Source organism: Ursus maritimus, unplaced genomic scaffold, assembly GCF_017311325.1.
Source record: "Ursus maritimus isolate PB19 unplaced genomic scaffold, ASM1731132v1 scaffold_5, whole genome shotgun sequence".
NCBI classification, from domain to species: Eukaryota; Metazoa; Chordata; class Mammalia; order Carnivora; family Ursidae; genus Ursus; species Ursus maritimus.
The window spans coordinates 52,273,152-52,292,842 of NW_024426663.1; the positions used below are offsets into that span (position 1 = coordinate 52,273,152).

At 49.9% G+C, this 19,691-nt stretch overlaps 1 protein-coding gene across 1 annotated transcript; it reads right to left on the minus strand.

Moving 5' to 3' along the window:
* Window positions 1-5,146: 5,146 nt before the first annotated feature.
* Window positions 5,147-18,662, minus strand: DELE1 (DAP3 binding cell death enhancer 1). The gene is given in 14 exon segments (XM_008691466.2): window positions 5,147-5,729; window positions 6,503-6,742; window positions 7,277-7,442; window positions 9,689-9,781; window positions 9,882-10,040; window positions 10,867-11,009; window positions 13,652-13,696; window positions 13,699-13,720; window positions 13,822-13,910; window positions 14,167-14,328; window positions 15,272-15,419; window positions 17,524-17,647; window positions 17,742-17,856; window positions 18,523-18,662. Coding segments are annotated over 13 exon segments (1,536 nt in total). The 5' UTR covers window positions 18,554-18,662; the 3' UTR covers window positions 5,147-5,729; window position 6,503.
* Between the last annotated feature and the right edge of the window lie 1,029 nt (window positions 18,663-19,691).

Below are 19,691 nucleotides of genomic sequence, written 5' to 3' on the forward strand. Positions count from 1 at the left end.
CTCAGCTGCAAAATTAGGGCTAAGAAAAACCTATTTATAGAATGTTTATGTGAACCAGGCCCTAGGCTTTACACTAAGATTTAATTTAATTTTCCAACAACTCTGGGAGGGAGGTGCTATCCCCATTTCACAGACAAGGACATGAAGCTTGGAGAAGCAGAGGGTCTTGCCCAAGATCAAGGGTAGAGGCAGAGGGGTGCCTGAGTGGTTCAGCTGGTAAAGCATCAGGTCAAGATCTCGGGGTCATGAGATCAAGCCGAGGTGGGGCTACTCATGCTCAGCAGGGTGTCTGCTACTTTCCCTCTCCTTCTGTCCCTCCCCCTGCACATGAATGCTCTCTCACTCTCTCTAAAATAAGTAAATAAATCTTTAAAAAAAAAAAAAAAGTAGGGGGCGCCTGGGTGGCACAGCGGTTAAGCGTCTGCCTTTGGCTCAGGGCGTGATCCCGGCGTTCTGGAATCGAGCCCCACGTCAGGTTCCTCTGCTATGAGCCTGCTTCTTCCTCTCCCACTCCCCCTGCTTGTGTTCCCTCTCTCGCTGGCTGTCTCTGTCTCTGTCGAATAAATAAATAAAATCTTAAAAAAAAAGTAGAGGCAGAGCCAAGATCTGGAACCAGACTTGACCAACACCAAAACCTATGTCCTTGACCTTGACACTAGACTGCCAGCCAAGGAAAGGAAAGGAAAAGGCCCCACAGGTGAGCTTTTGCTGGTAATGGACTTGTCTGAGTTTCCCTCATGAAACACTGTTGAAAAGAATATTTCTAAAGCTGCTCAGGCCTGCACGGCTCTGCATTTCCAAGCACAAAACAAGAGGGACTTGGATCTGATTTGACGCAGGCCTGGGCCTCTGCAGGCTGCTGTCCTTTCCCAGCGATCAGCCCTTCAGGTACAGAAGTCATCTTTGCAGACCTAGCATTCGTGGGTAAATCTTCCTCTGTCGCAGCAGGTTTGGGCCTGTGAATTCAGGCCCTAGAGGACAGTGTTTGAACTGGGTCTATGAAATCGATAGTGACAGCAGCAAAACTTCCAGGGCAAGAGGGAGCAAAGAAATAGCAAATATTTTTCCAAGGCTCAGCCTTATAATTTTCCTGGAAATTTCCAAGCGGTCATTCAGCCAGCCATTCAGGTTCTCAGTAACATGGAGCTCTCCTCGACACCGAAAGCAAAAATTCCTTTCTGTGCTCCTACTTCTGTCCTCTTTTGGAAGCCAGTACTCATGTTCTCTGTCCACAGAAATGGGCCAATCATATTCCCGACCAAGGATAATGAAAACCATGTAAACTTGGACTCCATGATGGTACCATTATCCTGTTATTCCATGTTACAGATGACGAAAACGAGGCTCCCAAAAGTTAAGGGCTTAAAGAGCAGAGTCTCTGGGTCTCTGATCACCTCACTTCAGTCCCAAGTGATTTCCTTCCAAGATCTGTGACTTTTAAGCTGTTGGGTTCCCCAAGTCAATGAGAGAGGCCAGGGGAGATTAAGCAGGCAGGATCTCCAGTTTGACCAGCCAGGAGACTGACACAAGGCAACACTGATGCATACTTACTTGTTGAATGCATGAATGAATGAATAAATGAATAAATCAATGCTTCAGAGTTCCCTTTTATCTGTATTGGAGCTCCAGCTAAGATGTCATTATAAAGAAAAAAAAAGTTTCCATTATGTGAAATCAAAGTCTAAAAACCACAGAACTAGAATAGACAATGTTGACCGCCACCCCTCCCCCCTCAGTTACTAGGGGATTTTTGATGCAGAGCTGGCGTTGGGAGGGTGGGGAGAAGACAGGATGGGGGAAGACGCCACCTGAGAAACCTGGAACCTAATTAATTAATTAACTAGTTAATTAATTTAAAAAGAAATCTGGAATCATGGCTGTCACCTGGATCGTTGGATATCCTGGATCACTGCTTCACTCCAGTTCGGAAGTCCTTCATCTGTAGACCTCGTGGTTTCTAGGCAAATCTTTGGATATAGGCATTTCTCTAGGCAGAAGATAGGAAGTCCTTATTGGGTTCTTGAAGGCACATGTTGACCTATGAAAGGTTATGCTGCACTGGTCTCAGTCAGGCCTCAACCTCCACAAACACATGCAATTTTAGTCATAAGGAGCTAGAACATTATATTGCCAAAGAAAAGGCAAGACTGAGAAGGCTGCCTTGCACAAAGCCACATGGCAGGTGTGTGGCAGGGCTAGGATCTGGATCTGAAATTCGTATGATGTCCTTTTTTTTTTTTTTCTAAGATTATATTTATTTATTTGAGAGAGAGAAAGAGCATGAACAGGGCGGGATGGGCAGGGGCAGAAGGAGAAGCAGACTCCCTGCTGAGCAGGGAGCCCAACTCAGGCTCCATCCCAGGACTCTGGGATCATGACCTGAGCCAAAGGCGGCTGCTTAACCAATGGAGCCACCCAGGTGCCTTTAATGTTCTTTTTAATATATCAACAGTTCCTAACCTGGGGTCCATGGTTGGGCTTCAAGATCCACGGATCAGCTGAATTGCATGCAAAATTGGGAGGATGCACACTTTTCTAAGGGAAGGAGTCAGTGCTTTCACCACATTTTCAAAGCAGTCTGTGACCTAAATAAGATGAAGGACCCCTGTGATCCTCTCTGTCGGTCCTTGGTTCTGCCCTGCCCGCAGACCCTCGAGAACTCTCGGGTAGAGCTGTTTCTGTTCTGGGGTAACCGATGTCCAGTCAGCGTGGGGATGTACGTATGTGAGGTCAGTGCTCACGGGCACCATGCAACCCCCTCCTAGCATGAGGACACTCAGCACTTTCCCAGTAACAGGCTGAGAGTGACAGGGGGTATGGTGACAGAATGGAGCGTGCTGAACAGGAGGGTTTACGGAAACTTCTTCGCATCAGCCAAGATGTCAAAGCTGAGACTTCGGACATGCTCAGAACTGTTTTCACCAAGACGGGCTGTGTCCCCTGGGAGACTGAGGGAGCAGGCAAGCCAGCCAGCACTCAGTTAAATGTCGTCTTAATTTGGAAAGCGCAGAGGGACATTTTTTATCAATAGTCAGCCGTTCTCCAGCACGAGGAGTGCGGTGCAGTGCTCACTTGGAGCCTGGGGGCAGCTCAGAGACTGACAGGCAGCCTCCTTGTCTGTCACCCAACTTCAGCTTGGCAGCTCACTGACCCTACCTCTCTTCTGGCTGAAACAAGTGTGAGATGGCAGCCACTACCCATGGGACTCTGGAGAGAACCCAATCCCCGCAGGAAGACAGGAGAGGGAGGGGTTTTAGGCTTGGCCTGGCACATAGTATGCACCCAGAAAATAGGTCAGCCTTGTCCAGCTCCTACTAAGGATGGAGTACAATGTAATGGGTACGGGGAAGAGCAGGGCATGATCAGAAACGTTCATTCAACGAACACTTTTTATTTATTGAGTGAGTACTATGTGTCGGAGTAGCACTGGAAATAGGGGTATACAGAATCGTTCATGCAACAAATATTTAAAGCACCTACTATGTGCTAGCTAGGCTTGGTGCTAGGTGTTGGGTAGAGAGGGGGCGATGCATGAAACCATGTATTCTTTGAATAAATATTTACCGAACATTTACTAAGTACCCTGCACTGTATTAGCACTGAAGATATACTGAATCAAACAGCCTTGTTCCGACTACAGCCTCAGGACTCCCTGAGAACAGCATCACTGGATAAGGAAATTGAAACAGCAGAGAATCACATAAAAGTCTCATTGTTGAGGGCACAAGGTCCCAACTTGGGTCCCCCAGTATCCTAACCCAGGCTGGCCCTCCTGCCAGGGGCCACTTCCCTACCTCCCCCCCCGCCCCTGCATACTGCCTTTCAGGGCATTAATGATGAGTTATTAATAATGGAATTTTAATGGCAAAAGCACAGCAGCGCCTGGGTCTGTGGATGAAACCATCCCCTGGGGCCGTGTGGAGACCGCAGTGACTGCACAGCCAAGGATTTTTGGTCCCTTGACAACAACTCTCTCACGACTCTTCCATCCTTCCTCTCCACAAGGAGCACTTACAAATATCCTACCTCCATGTTTGGCACCCCAGACTGAATCAGTACTTAACCTGTAACGACTGAGGGGGAGGGAGGGCGGCATCTGGTCATCAACACAGGACACCCACAGTCCTGGACATGTATGAATGCCCCCCCCGGGAGGAATCCGGAACCCAAAATGACAGCAGGAAGGGAAGAGGCTAAAGAGTTGGACTCCGCAGGAGGGCAGGAAATGACAGTTTACAGAAGGTGCCTCAGGAAGGTTGACTAGCAATCTGCACAGAGCTGGGCTCTGTGCTCAGCTCAGGCTGGGAAACACTGGGTTAACCAAGTTCTTCACTGCAGGACTTCTTGGAACCTTAAAGATGCTGATGTGCACTGTGAATCTATAAAAGAGGGATGTCTGGTACAGCATTTCCCAAACTTATTTGACCACAGAAACCTTTCTTTTTTTTGCAGAGAGATTAGTGCATTGTACAACCTAAAAACGTAAGCTCTAACCAATGTGTGTATGGAGTCCCTACCGGCATGGGGCCTTGTGCTAAGTGCTGAGGATACCAGAATACAAAGACAGTAAGGTCCCAGATCCCAAGGAGCTATCTGTGGGAGGCAGCTGCATGAGGGGACCAGCATGGGGGTGTGGAAGCCAGTGTGCAGGGCAGCCCTGGAAAGAGAGCAGCAGTCGGGGGGGGACGGGGGACGCTGGAGCTGGTGGAAGCCAGTCGTGAGAGGAAGGTGCTGGAAAAGTGTGGCAGGACCCACTAGAGGTTGGGAAGAGAGAGGTGGACAGCATAAAGGGAAATATGGACAACCCTCTCCCGCCCAATTCCTCCCACCTTTCAACTAGCGGGGCTGGGTGCTCTTCCCTATTTGAACAGTTACTAGAGGGTTTGGTCTTCAGTCCTTCCCCCACCCTCACCGCATCTATGCTATTGAATTTGGGCTAACATCCAAAAGCCAGGGAACAGCTATGCACAAATTCAGTAATTGGAGTCATTAGCGTTGACTCAGAAATCATTTTTTCCTAAGTCTCTCTCTTGAAGAAGCTTTTAAGACCCTTCAAATTGGTTAATGGAGAGTTTAGAAATGAGGTTGGAGCCTCAGCTTTCCGCTCCCCCTGCCCAACCCCCAACATACTCAAGGGCAAGAGTGATGAGATAATCCAATATCTATTTTATTAAACTCCCATCCATTTCTGGCATACCCTTCACAAACAAGGATCTCAAAATCTATACTTTCCTGCTGCGAGCCTCCAGGTGCCCAGTCTCCATTCCTCCCTCACGCTGGCCGGACGACAAGAACACTTGCACGTAAAGCTACAGTGTGAACTGGCGCAAAAGAGCCCCGGGCCGGGAGTCAGGGGACCTGGGTCTTCTCCTGGCCTGGTGACTCATAAAGCCACATAACCACGGGCACCACTCTGCCTCCTTGGGCTTCAGTGAGGACCAAGGTCCTTTCTGCAGCAAAATGTCCTACACAGGCTCGGGAGGGTAGAAGGGCAGACACCAATGCCTTTGGTTTACAACTGAGAAAACAATGTAGCGGGTCAGTCACTGCTTCAAGCTGACAGGGCCACGACCTGGGTCTTCACACACTTTCTTCTTTACTGTGCTGGGGCAGGTGCTTAAGGTTCTCTGGGAAGCTGAGTGGGTACCTGGCCTCTGCCCTGGGACTCAAGTTGTGGTATCTCTCTGAGAACCCACAGGCTACCTTCTTTAGGGCTGAAGTGAGAAGGTCTGAAAAAATCAAGCAGATAGGTCAAGCACGTAGGCAAGAAACTTGTTCCTTCCAACTCAAAGGTGAAATGGGAGATAATCATGAATCCATAGGAGATGACCGAAAGTGAATGTTGGGGCTCATCTTGAGAATGGCCCAATTCAGTGTTCCCTAAATTTTAGCCGTTCACGGAACTAACCTCTTGGTTTTTGCCACCTCTCTGGATCTGTGCTCCCCTTTATCCAATTTCACAACGTTTTTCTTTAAATGGATTATTTATATCTGGAAACCACAATGTGCTAGTCACATTTTTACATTATGTATTAAATATCCAACTCCTGAGAGAGCAAGTACTGAGGACCTAAAATCCTCTTGTGAACCACCAGAGGCACACACATCAGATGTTGGCAAAAACTGATGTAGTCTGAGCCTGAGGAAACTGAGGCATGTGAGGAAATAGGTAAGGGGTTTACTCAAGGTCATAGGCTAAGGTGAGGTCCAGGGTCTCTGGACCTTTCAGCAGAATTTTTCACATGTCACTGAATGAATCCCTTTTGTGCACAGAACCAGAAATCACCGTGAATGTTTCCACTGCTCATCTGGGAGGCTACCAACTAGGGGAAAGGTCAAAGTCATTTATGAGTCATGCACCTGAAATTGCTTGAGAACCTCAGCTCCCACCGGCAAGTCCACCTTGGAAAGGGACAGTGACACCTGTTTTTGTTACCATCCAACCTCTCCGCCCTCCTCCCCAACACCAGTGAGAGGCACCAGTGCCTAGGTCTTATCTCACCTTAGCCAAAACCCAGTCTGACGAGACTCCTTTCCAAGGGGTAGTTGTGCGGGGGGAGAGCCCTGCTGGGGGCTCCGGGGCTGGCTCCGAGACGCCCACTTCTACAGAGGAGGCCAAGGTTCCCTGTGCTCGAGGCGTGTGGGAGGCCGGAGGCTCCTGCCAGCAGAGTATTGAGGCTGTGGAGGGAGGGACTGGAGAAGGACTTCAATCCTCTAACTGCCAGGTCGCTGGGCGCCAGGGCTGTGAGGAGAGGTGAGAGCAGCTCTTACTCATACTGTGAGTTCCTACTTTGGAGCAAGGACTTCATAAAGGACTTAGTTGCCTCTGCCGTTGTTAACCCAGGCCAGCCGGAGTGACTTGTGAGTGAGCAGGACTCTTAGAGCCCTTGAAGGGTAACTCAAGGCAATGAGGCAGTGCTGGGATACCGTCTCCTGGAACATCATCACAGCAGCTACCACTGATTCACAACCTGCTGTGTGCCAGGTTGTGCTAATAAGCCCTCTAGAGCCCTCTCATTTAATCCTTACAACCCAACGCGAGAGGTACCACTGGTACCCTCACTTCCAGAAGTGAAGAACCTAAGGCTCAGAGACACCGAGTCCAAGTTCAGTGACAGAGCGGGGCTTAAAACTCAGGTGTATCTGACTCAAAAAAGCTGTGCTCTTACCCATCATCGGGGCAGGAAATGGCAAGTGGACCAAGGGCTACTGTCACCCCCTTCTCTGTCACTGGTAATCAGGTCACGGGAGGGTACCTGTTGGCTTCAACACACACCTTTACGTGTTGCCTCCATGGAAAAGAGGGTCCGCAACCTCTCCTGGGCAGGTTCATTGCCCAGAGCGGCTGACTGCTGGTAACATCTCACAGCCTCTCCCAGGTTCCTCTGCACACCAAGGCCCTTCTCATAGCAAATTCCCAAGTGGTACCTGCTCTGTGAGTCCTAAAGGGGAAAATGGACAGACACATAGATATGCACACATGCGGGAGTGAACAACTGGAACGCAAAGGCAAGAGGAAGGTGGAGCAGTCAGGCAAGCTGGGGCTTCATCCGTGCAGGTTCGAGGCCCAGTCCTGGCCCCCCCTGTACCAAGGGATCTCAAGTTGAAAAAGCCAGAGGCCCGGAGTTTGCCCAACACAGAGGAGATGGGGATCCTTCTGCCCGGGGAGCTTCGAGCCAGAGCAGCGCGGCGGCTTCTCTCACCGAGGCTAGTGATGAAGGAAGGCAGAAGTGAGGGCCACAGGGAGCAGCCAGTCCAACCACGGGGAACCCGGGAGTCAGGCTCCTACTTCAGCTGAAAGAGCCAGGAGCAAGAGCGGAGGCTAGGCCTCCCAGAGGCCCTGCATGCCTTTCTGAACGTCTGCCCAGGTGCTGCAGAACATACGGTACAGAGAACATTCCTCCTTTGAAAGGTGAAAAGGCTCTGGATCCTCTCTCATCTGAGAACTAGGAGGCAGTAGCAGGTAGGGCTTCGGAGCACAACCTGCAGAGCCGGACGGCCTGGTTTCCAGTCTCGGCTCCACCACCTACTGTGGAGGAACCTCAGGCATGCTGTTCTACGCCTCTGAGCCTCAGTTTCCTCATCTGTAAAGTGGGAAATAACAGTACCTACCTTACTGCATTGTTATGAGGATTATATTCTTTAATACATGAACAGTACTTAGGTTATGTTATTATTTTCATAACTTTAGATACCCACATCATTAATCTCTCCCTCTCTGGTGGATTATTATCCTTATATTCAAGCCTCCAACTCAAAAAAACAAAATACTCAGTTGATTCCCAACCACAGTCCCATTTCTCATCTACCTTCTAGCGTCAAATTTCTGGCCAGAGTTTCTGTAACATGCACGCCAAAGTCTACGTAATAAATATGGTGGACTCACGGCCATAGACCAGCTTCGAACACAGTACCTGACACTCGTAAGGCCAAAACACCCACCCTGCCACACTGCTCAGTACAAACCTACAGAGACACAATTCCTACTGGAGTGGGTGAGTGTGAGGACTGTGCCCAACACCGTGTTACCTAGCATCCCTTTGCACACTTCTTCTAGTGCGCTGGGTGGCTAACGCAGACCAAGGGGCCCCCGGGCAGGTCCAGCACATGAAGAACGTGAGGCTCCCTCAGGAGCCGAGGAAGGCTCTGGGGCTCCATCAAGGAAGGCAGGCACAGAGGCAGTACTGGCTAGTGACGTTGGTCACCTTTTGATGGCAACGACAGGTAACACCGAGTGAAAATAAGAGAGTATTCTGATACCCAGGAGTTCGATGAAGCTATCACTGTGTTGGCCCCAGAACACAGAGGAGCAGCAGCCCCTGCACAGGGCAATTCTAGTCCAGGCACGTGGCTTGCTTTAATCCAGTACTCCTGGTCCTCCAGGAGGCCACCCCCCCAAAAACTCCTGGACAAGTACACTTGAGGAATACAGCAAACCAGAGATGGCTTCTTGGTGATTCGCACAGAGGGACAGCTCTGAGATCTCCTGCACTGAAGACACCTGGTGAGCTCAGTATTTCCAAACCCCTAGGACCATGTTTTCCCTGGTATTACTTATGAACACCCCGTGGAACTGATACTCCGGAGAACACACTGTGGATCGTGCAGGCTGGGTGCCAATGCCCCCCCGACATCTGGCGCCCCCCCAAACTGCTCCGCGTCTTCTGACTTCCCTGCAGCGCACTGCTCGTGAGGCTGCACCTTCCCCGTGCAGCGCCGACCAAGCGCTCGCACACCTGTGACCTCAGGTAGCTTGTGATCCTCACAACCACCACCACCACCACCCCGCGAAGCAGCGGACGGGCGAGGCAGTATTATCGCAGTTTCGGAGACGAGGGAAACAGGGGAACAGGAAGCAACCGGCCGGTACTGCACTGGTCATTGTAACAACCGGCTGTGGAAGAAACCCCGCCTTGGAGCACTGAGTCATTTCTGTGCGGCAGATACTCCTCCCGCGGCTGGTGTGGCGGCACCAGCACCTCTGCAGCCGGGCGTAAGCCAGCTCCCCGCACCACCAGACCCGCCCAGGGCTCGCACAGGCGGTCAGGGACCGTTAAGACTTGAAGCTGGCCCACTGTGTTCCTGTCCAGCTTCTCGTGTGCACCCCCTGGAGCTTGGTACCAGTTCCCAAATCCCCTCCTTCCTCAGACTCGATCCCCAACATGCTGGGACACTGGAGATTGCCTACCCCGTTGTTGGCTGCGAGCCAAAAGTATTTCACAGCCCTCTGTGCATCCAGGTGTGGCTCCTTGGTGAAAAGCACCCCGAGGAAAGCTTGAGCCTGTGTTCAGGGAGGAAGGTAAAAGGTTATCTCGCTCCCTTCCAGGCCCCACGTGCTCCACGTGCCCAGGAGAGACCCCCCCCCCCACCTGGGCACTCACCTCTCTCAGGCCCGAGTCTGCAGCCTGCTTCAGCATGGACACTGCCCTCTGCTGCTTAGGGCCCCCGGCGGAGGCCGGGCCTTGCAGCAGACACCTGGCATAGCGGTACTGAGCCAGGCTGTGGCCCTGGCTGGCAGCCAGCTGGTAGGAAAGGGCTGCCTGGGACAAAGGGAGAGACCCCCAGTCAGTGGGTACCCCTGCAAGCCAGCTTTTCCTTCGAGTGAAATTTGTAAAAATTATTTTAATTAAATAGGACATAATCAATACAAATTAATCAGAAAATACAGAGAAGCCAAAATTTCAAAATACAGATAAATTGAAAATAGAAACCTGAAATTCCAAGAAACTCTGCCTCCTAAAGATCATTCTCTGCTCACCTTTCAGTTTACAGCTTTGCAAATATCTTCCCACACACACACGTATTTATACATACACGTATATACATTCACACACACACATATAAATGCATGTGTGTATAGGGAGAGAGAAACAGAGTGAGAGAGAGAATAACATTCACAATTTTGTAACCTATTTTTTCATTTAACAATACACCAAGAATGTCTTTCTCTGCCAGTAAATATAGGTCTAGTGCATCATTTTAAGACCCACAGAGATATTATTAACCAATTCACTATTGAAGGAACTTCAAATTGCTTCCCTCTTCTTTTTTTGCCTCATATACAATTCTAAGAAATCCGCTCTTGTATATAACACCTCTGTGTACTTATCCTACTTAGAGTGAATTAATCCATTCATCAAGGTGAAGGTCTAGGTCCTGAGGATACAGCTGCAGAGAAGAAAGACAAGGTCCCCGACTCCTTTTGAATCTAAATTCCTAGAAGTCAGGAGCTGCTGCTTTTTCTCTCGTGGCTGAGAGAGAGAAGCTGAACTCTGCCTAAGCCCTGCCCACCGCTCACTTCTGGAGGTCACCTCTGAACAGTGCAGCACGGCGGACAGGCCTGGGGACAGGGAGAGGATGCAGTACCTTGCCAAGGTCCCTGGGGGTGCCTCTGCCATGCTCGTGACACAAGCCCACGTTGTACTGCGCTTTGCTGTAGCCATGGTCTGCCGCCTTCTGGAAGTAAGAAAAGGCTGCCGTGTAGTCCCCATTCCTCATGTTCTCTGTGCCTGTAAGAAAGCACGGAGTAGAAACACAGCTTCCTCTGTGAACTTCCCCACCTCTTTGGCCAGATACTCATAGGCTGCTTTCCTTCTTTTTGGTGCTAGACACTTTGCATGTTTCCATCCTCCGAATGTTTCACTGGTTTGCCAGAGATATCAGTGGGTTCGGTCCTCCTATACAACATCCTCTTCTTGGTGACAGCATCCCGATCTCCCTCCCCCCACCCCATTCCCTGCGATCAGTCAATGTGCTGTGCTCTCCCAACCAATAACTCCCTCACTCAGGAATTGGAATCTTAAACCTGGTTGAGGCATGAGAGAAAACAGCTTTTGCAGGTTTATTCTGACAGCAGCATTCTGAAGACACTGTCCCTAAGTTATTCCCCACCCCGGATGCCAGGAGCTTTCCTGATTCCTGTTCTTTCTGACCCATGGCAAGTCAATATATCCTAATGGATTCCTTCTGTGCTTAAGTTAGCCAGAGTGGGTCTAGGCTGCTTGTTACTAAATGTAACTGGTAACAGCTGATACTGTTAACCCTGCTTTAGGAGGAAATTGTGAGAAAGAATATAAGACAGCTGTGACCTGAACTCAGGGATGTCAGACAGCCAAGCCCATGTTCATCGTATCATCCAAACAAACAAGCAAATGAAAAACAGAGACGGGGCTGGGCACAGCCGAGTTCCCATTCAAACCTTTGCTTGAGCTGTCTCTCCTGCCTGGGGTATCTCTCTGCCTCCACCATCAGGCCTTCCCATCCTGTTTCTCTGGAACCTTCAGACCACACTCAGGCTTTAAACACTCTTTTGGCATTTACTTAATATACAACCCTTTTTCTATGAACTAAACTGTTTCCAGAGTACAAGCCCTGTCTCCTCAATTAGACTGCAAAATCCTGGAGGCAGAAGCAGAAAAAGAATGTAGAAGAAATAACTTTGCATAGGGTGAAAGCTCTATACAAATGCAAAATATGATTATGGCTTATGCTCCCTTTGTGTTCTGCCACACTGCTTAGCATTGCTGAATAAATGAATATATGAATGAAGGAATGGGCAAGAAAATTCTCAGAAGAGACTGCCCATCAAAATCACAAAAAGCTAATGAGCCAGAAGCCAAGTTCCATTCAGCCCGCAGTGAATTAAAGTCACCTCCCTGCTGCCTGAAGATTCGCTGTCCAGGATTCAGAGCCCTCTGTCCTTGAGAAGACTCAAGAGGGCGAAGGATCCCACCCTGTGTCCATTCCCCAAGCTGGCTCCCTGATCCACCTCTCTTCTTTGTCTCCTCTGCCTCTAACCTAAATCAAGACACCATGAGGCTTTGCTATGCCATCAGTAACAGCTTCCACCCAGTCTCCTGTTTCCTCTGGCATCCCTGCCCTCCACGTCTGTCCATACAACAGCCAGAGAAATCTGAAAAAGTAAATCAGATCATGTGACGGCCCCTCCTCCTACTCCAGTGTAAAACCCTCCATTGGCTTCTTATCTCGCTTTGAAAATCCACACTCCTTTGTGGCTCAGAAGGCCTTGCCTGATCTGGCCCCTCTCTGCTTCTCTGACTTCCATCTTTTTCTACTGTCCTGGTGATCTCTAAGTTCCAGCCACACTCACCTTTCTTTTGTTCCTTCAACAAGCAAAACCCAGTGCTGCCTCAGGACCTTTGTACTTGCTCTTCCCTCTGTTTGGAAAGCTCTTTCTCTGGATGGAAACAAGACTGGCTTGCTTTTGTGAGTCAAGCCTTAGTGCAAAGTTCTTCCCATCGGTGAGGACTTCCAAATCCAAAGTTGCTCCTTCCCCAATTCACTGACAAATAGGAGTGTTCCCCTATTTACTCTTCTCTATAACATTTACCACTATCAGAAATTCTCTTATGTTTGCCAATGTACTGTTTTTTCCCCCCATCCCGATTCATATGTCAGTTCCATGAGAGTAAGGACTCTGTTTTATGAATCACTGTATCCCTAAAACCTAAAATAGGGCCTAGCAAAAGGTGAAATTTGTACTGAATGAATCCCAGCTTCTCACCCATCTGCCCATTATCTGAGTTGCCACATTAAAAGGGCTGAAACTTAGGCCAAGTCACCATGGAGAACAGGACAGATGGTGGAGGGGCACCTGGAGTCTCTGGATATAGGTTCCTGTTTGGGCACCTGAGGGCCTGCTCCAAATCTCAGGAGCCTGCTCTTGCCTAAATGTGTCAGAAAATACAAGGTATCCTCCAAGATTTCTCTTCTCCTTCTTAAATAGGAACAGAATTTTCAGGTAAGCACGTGGTCATTCAGCTAAAGACTATATTTCCCAGTCTCCTCTGCAAGGAGGTGTGGCCATAAGCCTACATTCTGGACAATGATTTGTACAACTTCTAGGTTGGAAAGGAGTGATCCTTTAGCTTTCCCACCTTTACCCTTCCAGAAAAAAGCTATTTGAATAGCCAAACTGGATCTTGAGATGGAAACCAGTTTTAAGAATGGCAGAATCAGGAGGATGGGTCCCTGACACCACTGGGCCACCATGCCAGATTTGGTCTGCTTACCCAGGAGAAAATAAACTCTCTCTTGTTTAAACCACTCCCTACCCTAACTCTGTTTAAGCAACCCCATACCCTTTCCATTTTCCCATCCGCCTGCCTTGATGCAAGGTCCACCCAGTTACCCAGGAAGTTGAAAGCAATGGAAACGGTGAGCTGGAAGAGCTGGAAAGAGTTTTTGATTTATCTTGTTCCTGGGGAAGAAATATAAAGACTCATCATGGGACAGTTCATTGGAACTGCCACCTGCCCAGGGGAATGTTACGTGGATCTGGAGGCCAAATCTGAACAATACCTGCTTTTCTCCAGTGGGCTGAGGCTGGGCTGGCTTTGCCCTGGATGGGAAGCTACCGCTGGTGGGCAGGAAGCCGAGATCACTGGGATCTGCAAGGAGAATGGGTGACACCCAGTCAAGGCAAAGGAGAAAGTGTGGTTTCTCCTTTTCTCCCACTGTCCTAATCTCCCCAGCCCCTCTAGCCAGTGCCACTGCTAGGGAACAGAATCATTCCAAAGTGCTCCAGAAAGCAGGGGCCCTAGAGGAATGACAATTCCCTTATCTGGCATATGCAGAGACAAATGTCCATCTGCCCAATTCCCTACCCCCCCTACTTTGGGCTTATTCTAGGAGGTGGAAACATACCTTCCTCAGAGGGACCCTGAAGATCAGATGCCCTCAAGGAGCCGTGTGAAGAGAGGTTCTCGGGCTGAGTGGAGAGTTCCTCCTGGTCCAGCCTGGGTTCCCTGGGGCCAGTATACCTGGGAGCTGGGCCATCAGGGCTGGGGAGGATGTGCCTCTGAAGTGCTGGAAAGACCCAGTAAGTGCAGCCACATCAGAAGGGGATCAGCTCAGTCTGCTCAGGCTTGACTGAGTGTTCTCTGAGGTTTGGGGGAAGAATGGGGAATCTCCTCTGACACCTCCTTCACACGCCTCAACCTCCCTCCTCCATTTCCTTTGCTGGCTTCCATTGGTAGGGGTCCCCATTTATGCTAATCTCCTGCCTTAGGTATAAATCATTCCTCTGCCTGAATTCTTTCAGTAGCAGGGGGGCATCTACCTTATTCACTGTTGTAGCCCCAGCAGCTAACACTTTGTTTGATAATACTGATCATGATTATAATCATAAGAACAAGAACTTAAACTAATACTTACTGGGTACTTACTATGTGCCAGGCACTGTTCTAACTCTTTGACATGTATTAACTCATTTACTCTTCCCAAGAAACATATGAGGTAGGTTTTATTAATTATCCCATTTTATAGATGACAGAACTGAGGCACAGGGAATTTAAAAGTGATTTGTTCAGGGACACAAGACTAGTATGCGACAGCTCTGGGGCTTGAACCCCGACACTAACTCCAGGGCCTTAACTTAGGCTGTCCTGCCTGGGTACCATGGTACATAATAACTATTCAATGAAGATTCACTTATTCATGAATGACTAACCAGAGAATGACCCAACTGGCTGAGGGGTAACCAGGAAGCCACACCCAGGATCTAAAGTAGGCTGGATCCCTGTGGGGCTCCCTCCATGGAAGGTAAGGGGAGGACATGGGAGGATGCTGAGGGGCAGGTGTGGCCCACACCCTGGGTGGATAGAACTTCCTCACATTCCCCTTCCTCTGACTTCAGATAGGAAAGGCAAGGAGCTGCTGATGGCTCTTTTCCTGAGGTGTGTCCAGAGACGCTTCCTGGCCCAGAGAAACTCCCAGCCTAGCCCTCCTGTCCCTGGGACTGAGAACTCACAGGAGTGTGGATGCCACCAGGGAGATGAGAGGAAATGGTCCAGGGGACTGTGCCAAGAGCAGTGCCCTGCTTGCCGAGGTCCTGCTGGCAGGGACGACTGGAAGTGGATCTGCTTTGCCAGCTGCAGGGCCAGCACGGCCAGAGTGCCCTGGGAAAGACAGCACATCAGGAACCCGGCTTTGCACCAGTCACTGCCTTCAGTCTCACCCTTCAGCTCAAACATCACTTCCTCAAGAAGCCTATCCTGACTCCTGGCTGAGGCCAACTAATCCTCTTCCCACACCCAAACTTTCCCTGTAGAGCCCTGGTCACACTGGTACTTAAATAATCACCCTGACAATTATTTAGCTAAGCTCTGTCTTTCCTGTTAGTCTCTAAGCACCATGAGGGCAGGAATCATGTGTGTCTTGCTCACCAATGTATCCCCGGAGCCCAGGAGAGTACTAAGATATAGCACTAATAAATACATGCATGTATTTATTAAATGTATAATAAGTGAATGAATAAATAAAGTCTAAGCAGGCAAAAAGATAATGTGGTAAGCTGGGGCCTGGTCACAAATGCAGTGACAGGTCAGAGTTCCCCATCAGGTTCACTCTCCTTCTCTAGCCTAGGGCACAAGTCTTCTCTTCCCTCTGCCCAAGCCACCCCACCAGAGACACATTCACAGGTACAGGCCTGCTGAAGGTGTCTCGGTGTCTCTTCTCCAACAGGTCTGTAGAAGACCTAAGCTAGCTCCTAGCCCAGTGACTTCTTGGTTTTCCCTGCCCCTTCCTGTGCACACCCAAATACTTATTTATTAGAACAGGCGCTGGGTACACTGGCCAAGACAAGTTACAGTCTCTGTCCTCATGGAGTTTACATTTTCATTGAGGGAGAAACACAAATTTTGAGTACACAGAGAAATAAACAAAATAACTACAAGTTATGCTAAATGCCAAAAAAGAAACAAATCAGGAGTTTTCACAGAGCATAAGAGGGAGGTCTGAGAAAACAGGGCATCAAGGAAAGCCTCTCTGTAGGGGTGATATGTGAACTGAGGCCAGAAGGAAGAAAAGGTGCCAGCATGTAATAACAGGGACATGTATCCACGGCAGTAGGGACAGCTTGTACTCAGGCCCTTTCACATGGTCAATAGTGACAGAGCTGAGGGATAGCATCTGGGCCCCTGGAATCCGGGCCCAGTTTCTAGAAGGATTCACTGTGGAATTGCTCTAGGGCTCAGATCTTTGACAAACTGGGAAAATGCTCTGCTCTCCGGAGTCTGTTATGCCCCTAGTCCACAGCTCCACAGAGAGAAGTGGCCCTGCCACAGAGACATTCCAGGGTCCATTCTGCTGATGACACCAATTTACAATGAGACAACCGATCCTCAGGGAAGTCAAGTTACTTGTCCAAAGTACACAGCATGAAAGTGATAGGGATGAGATGTGACAGAAGCGAGGGTGATGTGTGCAGAACCTGGATGGCAAAGAGTCTGCCTTGTTGGACCTAGTGTTTGCTACTGAGCACCTGACTTTATAGGTCAGAGTTAACAAATATTTTCTGAGCAACTATCATGCACCAGGATCTGTACTAGGTTTTCTCTGTCCCTTCCCGTGCACACCCAAATATTTATTACAACAGGCACTGGGTACACTGGTAAAGACAAGTTACAGTCTCTGTCCCATGGAATTTACATTTTCATTGAGGGAGAAAGACAAAATTCGAGTGCACAGAGAAATAAACAGTAAGCTGTACAGCATAGTAGCTAAGAGCATGAGCTGCAGATAAATATGGTTTCTCTACTTCATAGCTGTATGACCTTGAGCATGTTACTTAAAGTTTCAGAGCCTGAGTTCCCTTATCTATAAAATGGAGGTTATATCTCCCTTGCAAGATTTTTGTATGGATTAAAGATGATAATGCATATACAATATTTACATTAATACATAAAGTGTTAGCTATTTAGTATTCTTCATTGTAAGCTTCATCGAGGCAAAAATAACATCTACCTTGTTCTCCACTGTGTCACTTGTGCCTAACAAAAATGTTCAGAGAAGGTGTTAAACAAATGTTTATTGAATAAAAGGAGAAAGAAGGCAGGGGGAGGGGGAGCAGCAATATCTCACCAAATATGCTCCAATGCCATGGGTTACTCAAATTTTGAGTGTGGGAACAATGATGCCCTAGCTCTTGTTTCTAGGCTGTATTTCCATGCAGGGTCATTCTCATCCACACGAAGGTCAAGGACAGGACTGGGGAAGCCTTACCCATGATATGGCATCCCACAAGGTGTTTGGGGAAACACGGGTAGACATCCACTGGAAGGCATCCTTCCATCCATGAGACCTTGGGCCCCTGTTTGTGCCTGGGCCTGAGCCATGGGGGCCCGACCTAGATGAGGCAAGAAAGGCTATCAAGTTCTATCCCAAGTGTGAGGAGGAGGAGGCCAGAGGAAGAGACGGGTGACAGAATGGGAGTACCTCACCTGTCAAAGCTGGGCACAGGGACTACCAGGTTGGAGGAGGCAGCCTGTGGCCCATCTGGGTTGGTGGACTTGGGGGTCACCCCCCGGAGGCCAGGTCCCAGCAGACGGGGAAGAGCTGTGTAGAACAACAAAGATCAAGCACCTCGACATAAACAGAACTGAGGCAATGGCGGTCCCACCGATCTTCCCTTTGCCATTTGACAGAGCCCCACCCCAAAAACCCAGGAATCACTGGCATCTGCCTCTGCAGTTCTTAAACAAGGACATACAAGGGACTCTTTTGCCTAGTACAGTTTCTAAGGCGCCATCCAGAACCAATTAACCAGGATCATTCAGGGAAAATTTTGAAAATGCTCCCTAGGTGACTCCGAAGTCGTCCCAGGGCTGACAATCACTGTTACAATAAAATTACTGGACTTTCACACACAAACTCTCAATGTTTGACTCTCCGTCTCTAAATCCCGCCTTTTCTCATTGGCTCCGCCTACTCCAGCGGCCCCTACTCATCTTTCATAGACTTCCAGAACCATTTGACTCCTCCCCCTTCCAATAGCTCCACCCATCTCCGTGGCTCTACGCTCCACCCTCTTCCCATGCGCCCCACCCACACCGCGATTCCTGGGACCCCCGACAGGCGGGTGTGGCCACGCCCACTTAGGCCCCGCCTTCCCTCAACTTTAACCCCGCCCGCTACAGCTTCGGCTCAGTCTTCTTGGCCCGTCCTCTTTCTCTAGCTCCAAGTCTCAGCTTCCTCCCGACCCGCGGCTCCAACGTCCCTTACCTCGGCCCAGGAGTCCCGGGAGGCGCCACATGTCGTCGCCAACAGCATAGAGAACTCGTAGTCCAAAGACGGAGGCCAGACCACGAGGCGACGGCTAGAGGGACCGCTGTGGCCCCCTCCGAATGGCCGAGTCCTGAGGAAGCGCTCAGCCAGCCAATTAGAATGGGGCGCAGCCGGAAGGCCGGCGCCGCACGAAAGGAAGTGGGGGTGTGGGTGTCTTTGGGGCTGGCGAGGAGGTGAACTGCGGAAGGACGTGGATGTGGGCCCGACCTCCCCCTGGAGGAGGTGTCGCACGCCGCCCGCCCGAGGGTGGGGAGAGCGCGCAGCGGCGGGGGGTCGCAGGTGGCCGAGCTGAACCGCGTCAGAAACGGGACTGTGCAAAGGCGGGGCTGGGACGGCCTCGGTAGCGCGGGACAGCTTTGCAGACACCGTGGAGACGCGAAAGGGGAACCCTGTTCCCCAGCCCCGCCACTGGACGAGTAACCAGGGCCAGGGGGGGAGGAGAGAAGCGCTAGGGTCGGACGAGAGAAGCCCGTAGTCCGAGCTTTCCCGTCCAGGGCCCGCGACTAGGAGGTGCGGGCCCGGACCGACGGGGTAGGCGATGAAAAAAGGCAGCGTTCTGATTCCGGGGTTCCAGCTCTGGCTCCGCTTTGTGTCACCGTGTCGCCTCCGCACGACCCCTTCCCCTGTCTGGGCCTTATCCTGCGCCATGATAGGATCTAATGGAGTGATCTCGACTAGTCCTTGCTGGCTCCACAGGAACAACCTGAGTTCCTTTAGAAATACCTAAGAGGAGACTCCCCCCACCCCACGCGTCTGTTAATCAAAGCCCTCCTTGGACCTACCCAAAGTTATCTATGCATTATTTTGTGTGGGAGAGAATGGTTCTGCTTTCACCACTCTTGAATCTATAAAATAAAGGAACTTAAATTCAAATGTAAGATGCTTAGACTTCCACCCTCCTCCTTTCCCCCAGGTACATGACTTTTGTTTGGGTGGAAGTCTACACCTGGGGTAACGGTGTACTGGGAACACCTACTTTTAGACCTTGGCGTGTGATAGGATAGTTGTATTTGTTCAACAGTATTTAAGCCATATGGCAGCCACCATCCTAGAATCTGAGAAGACAGATGAGTAAAGAGCGTTTGTGGCCTCCACGGGTACACCGT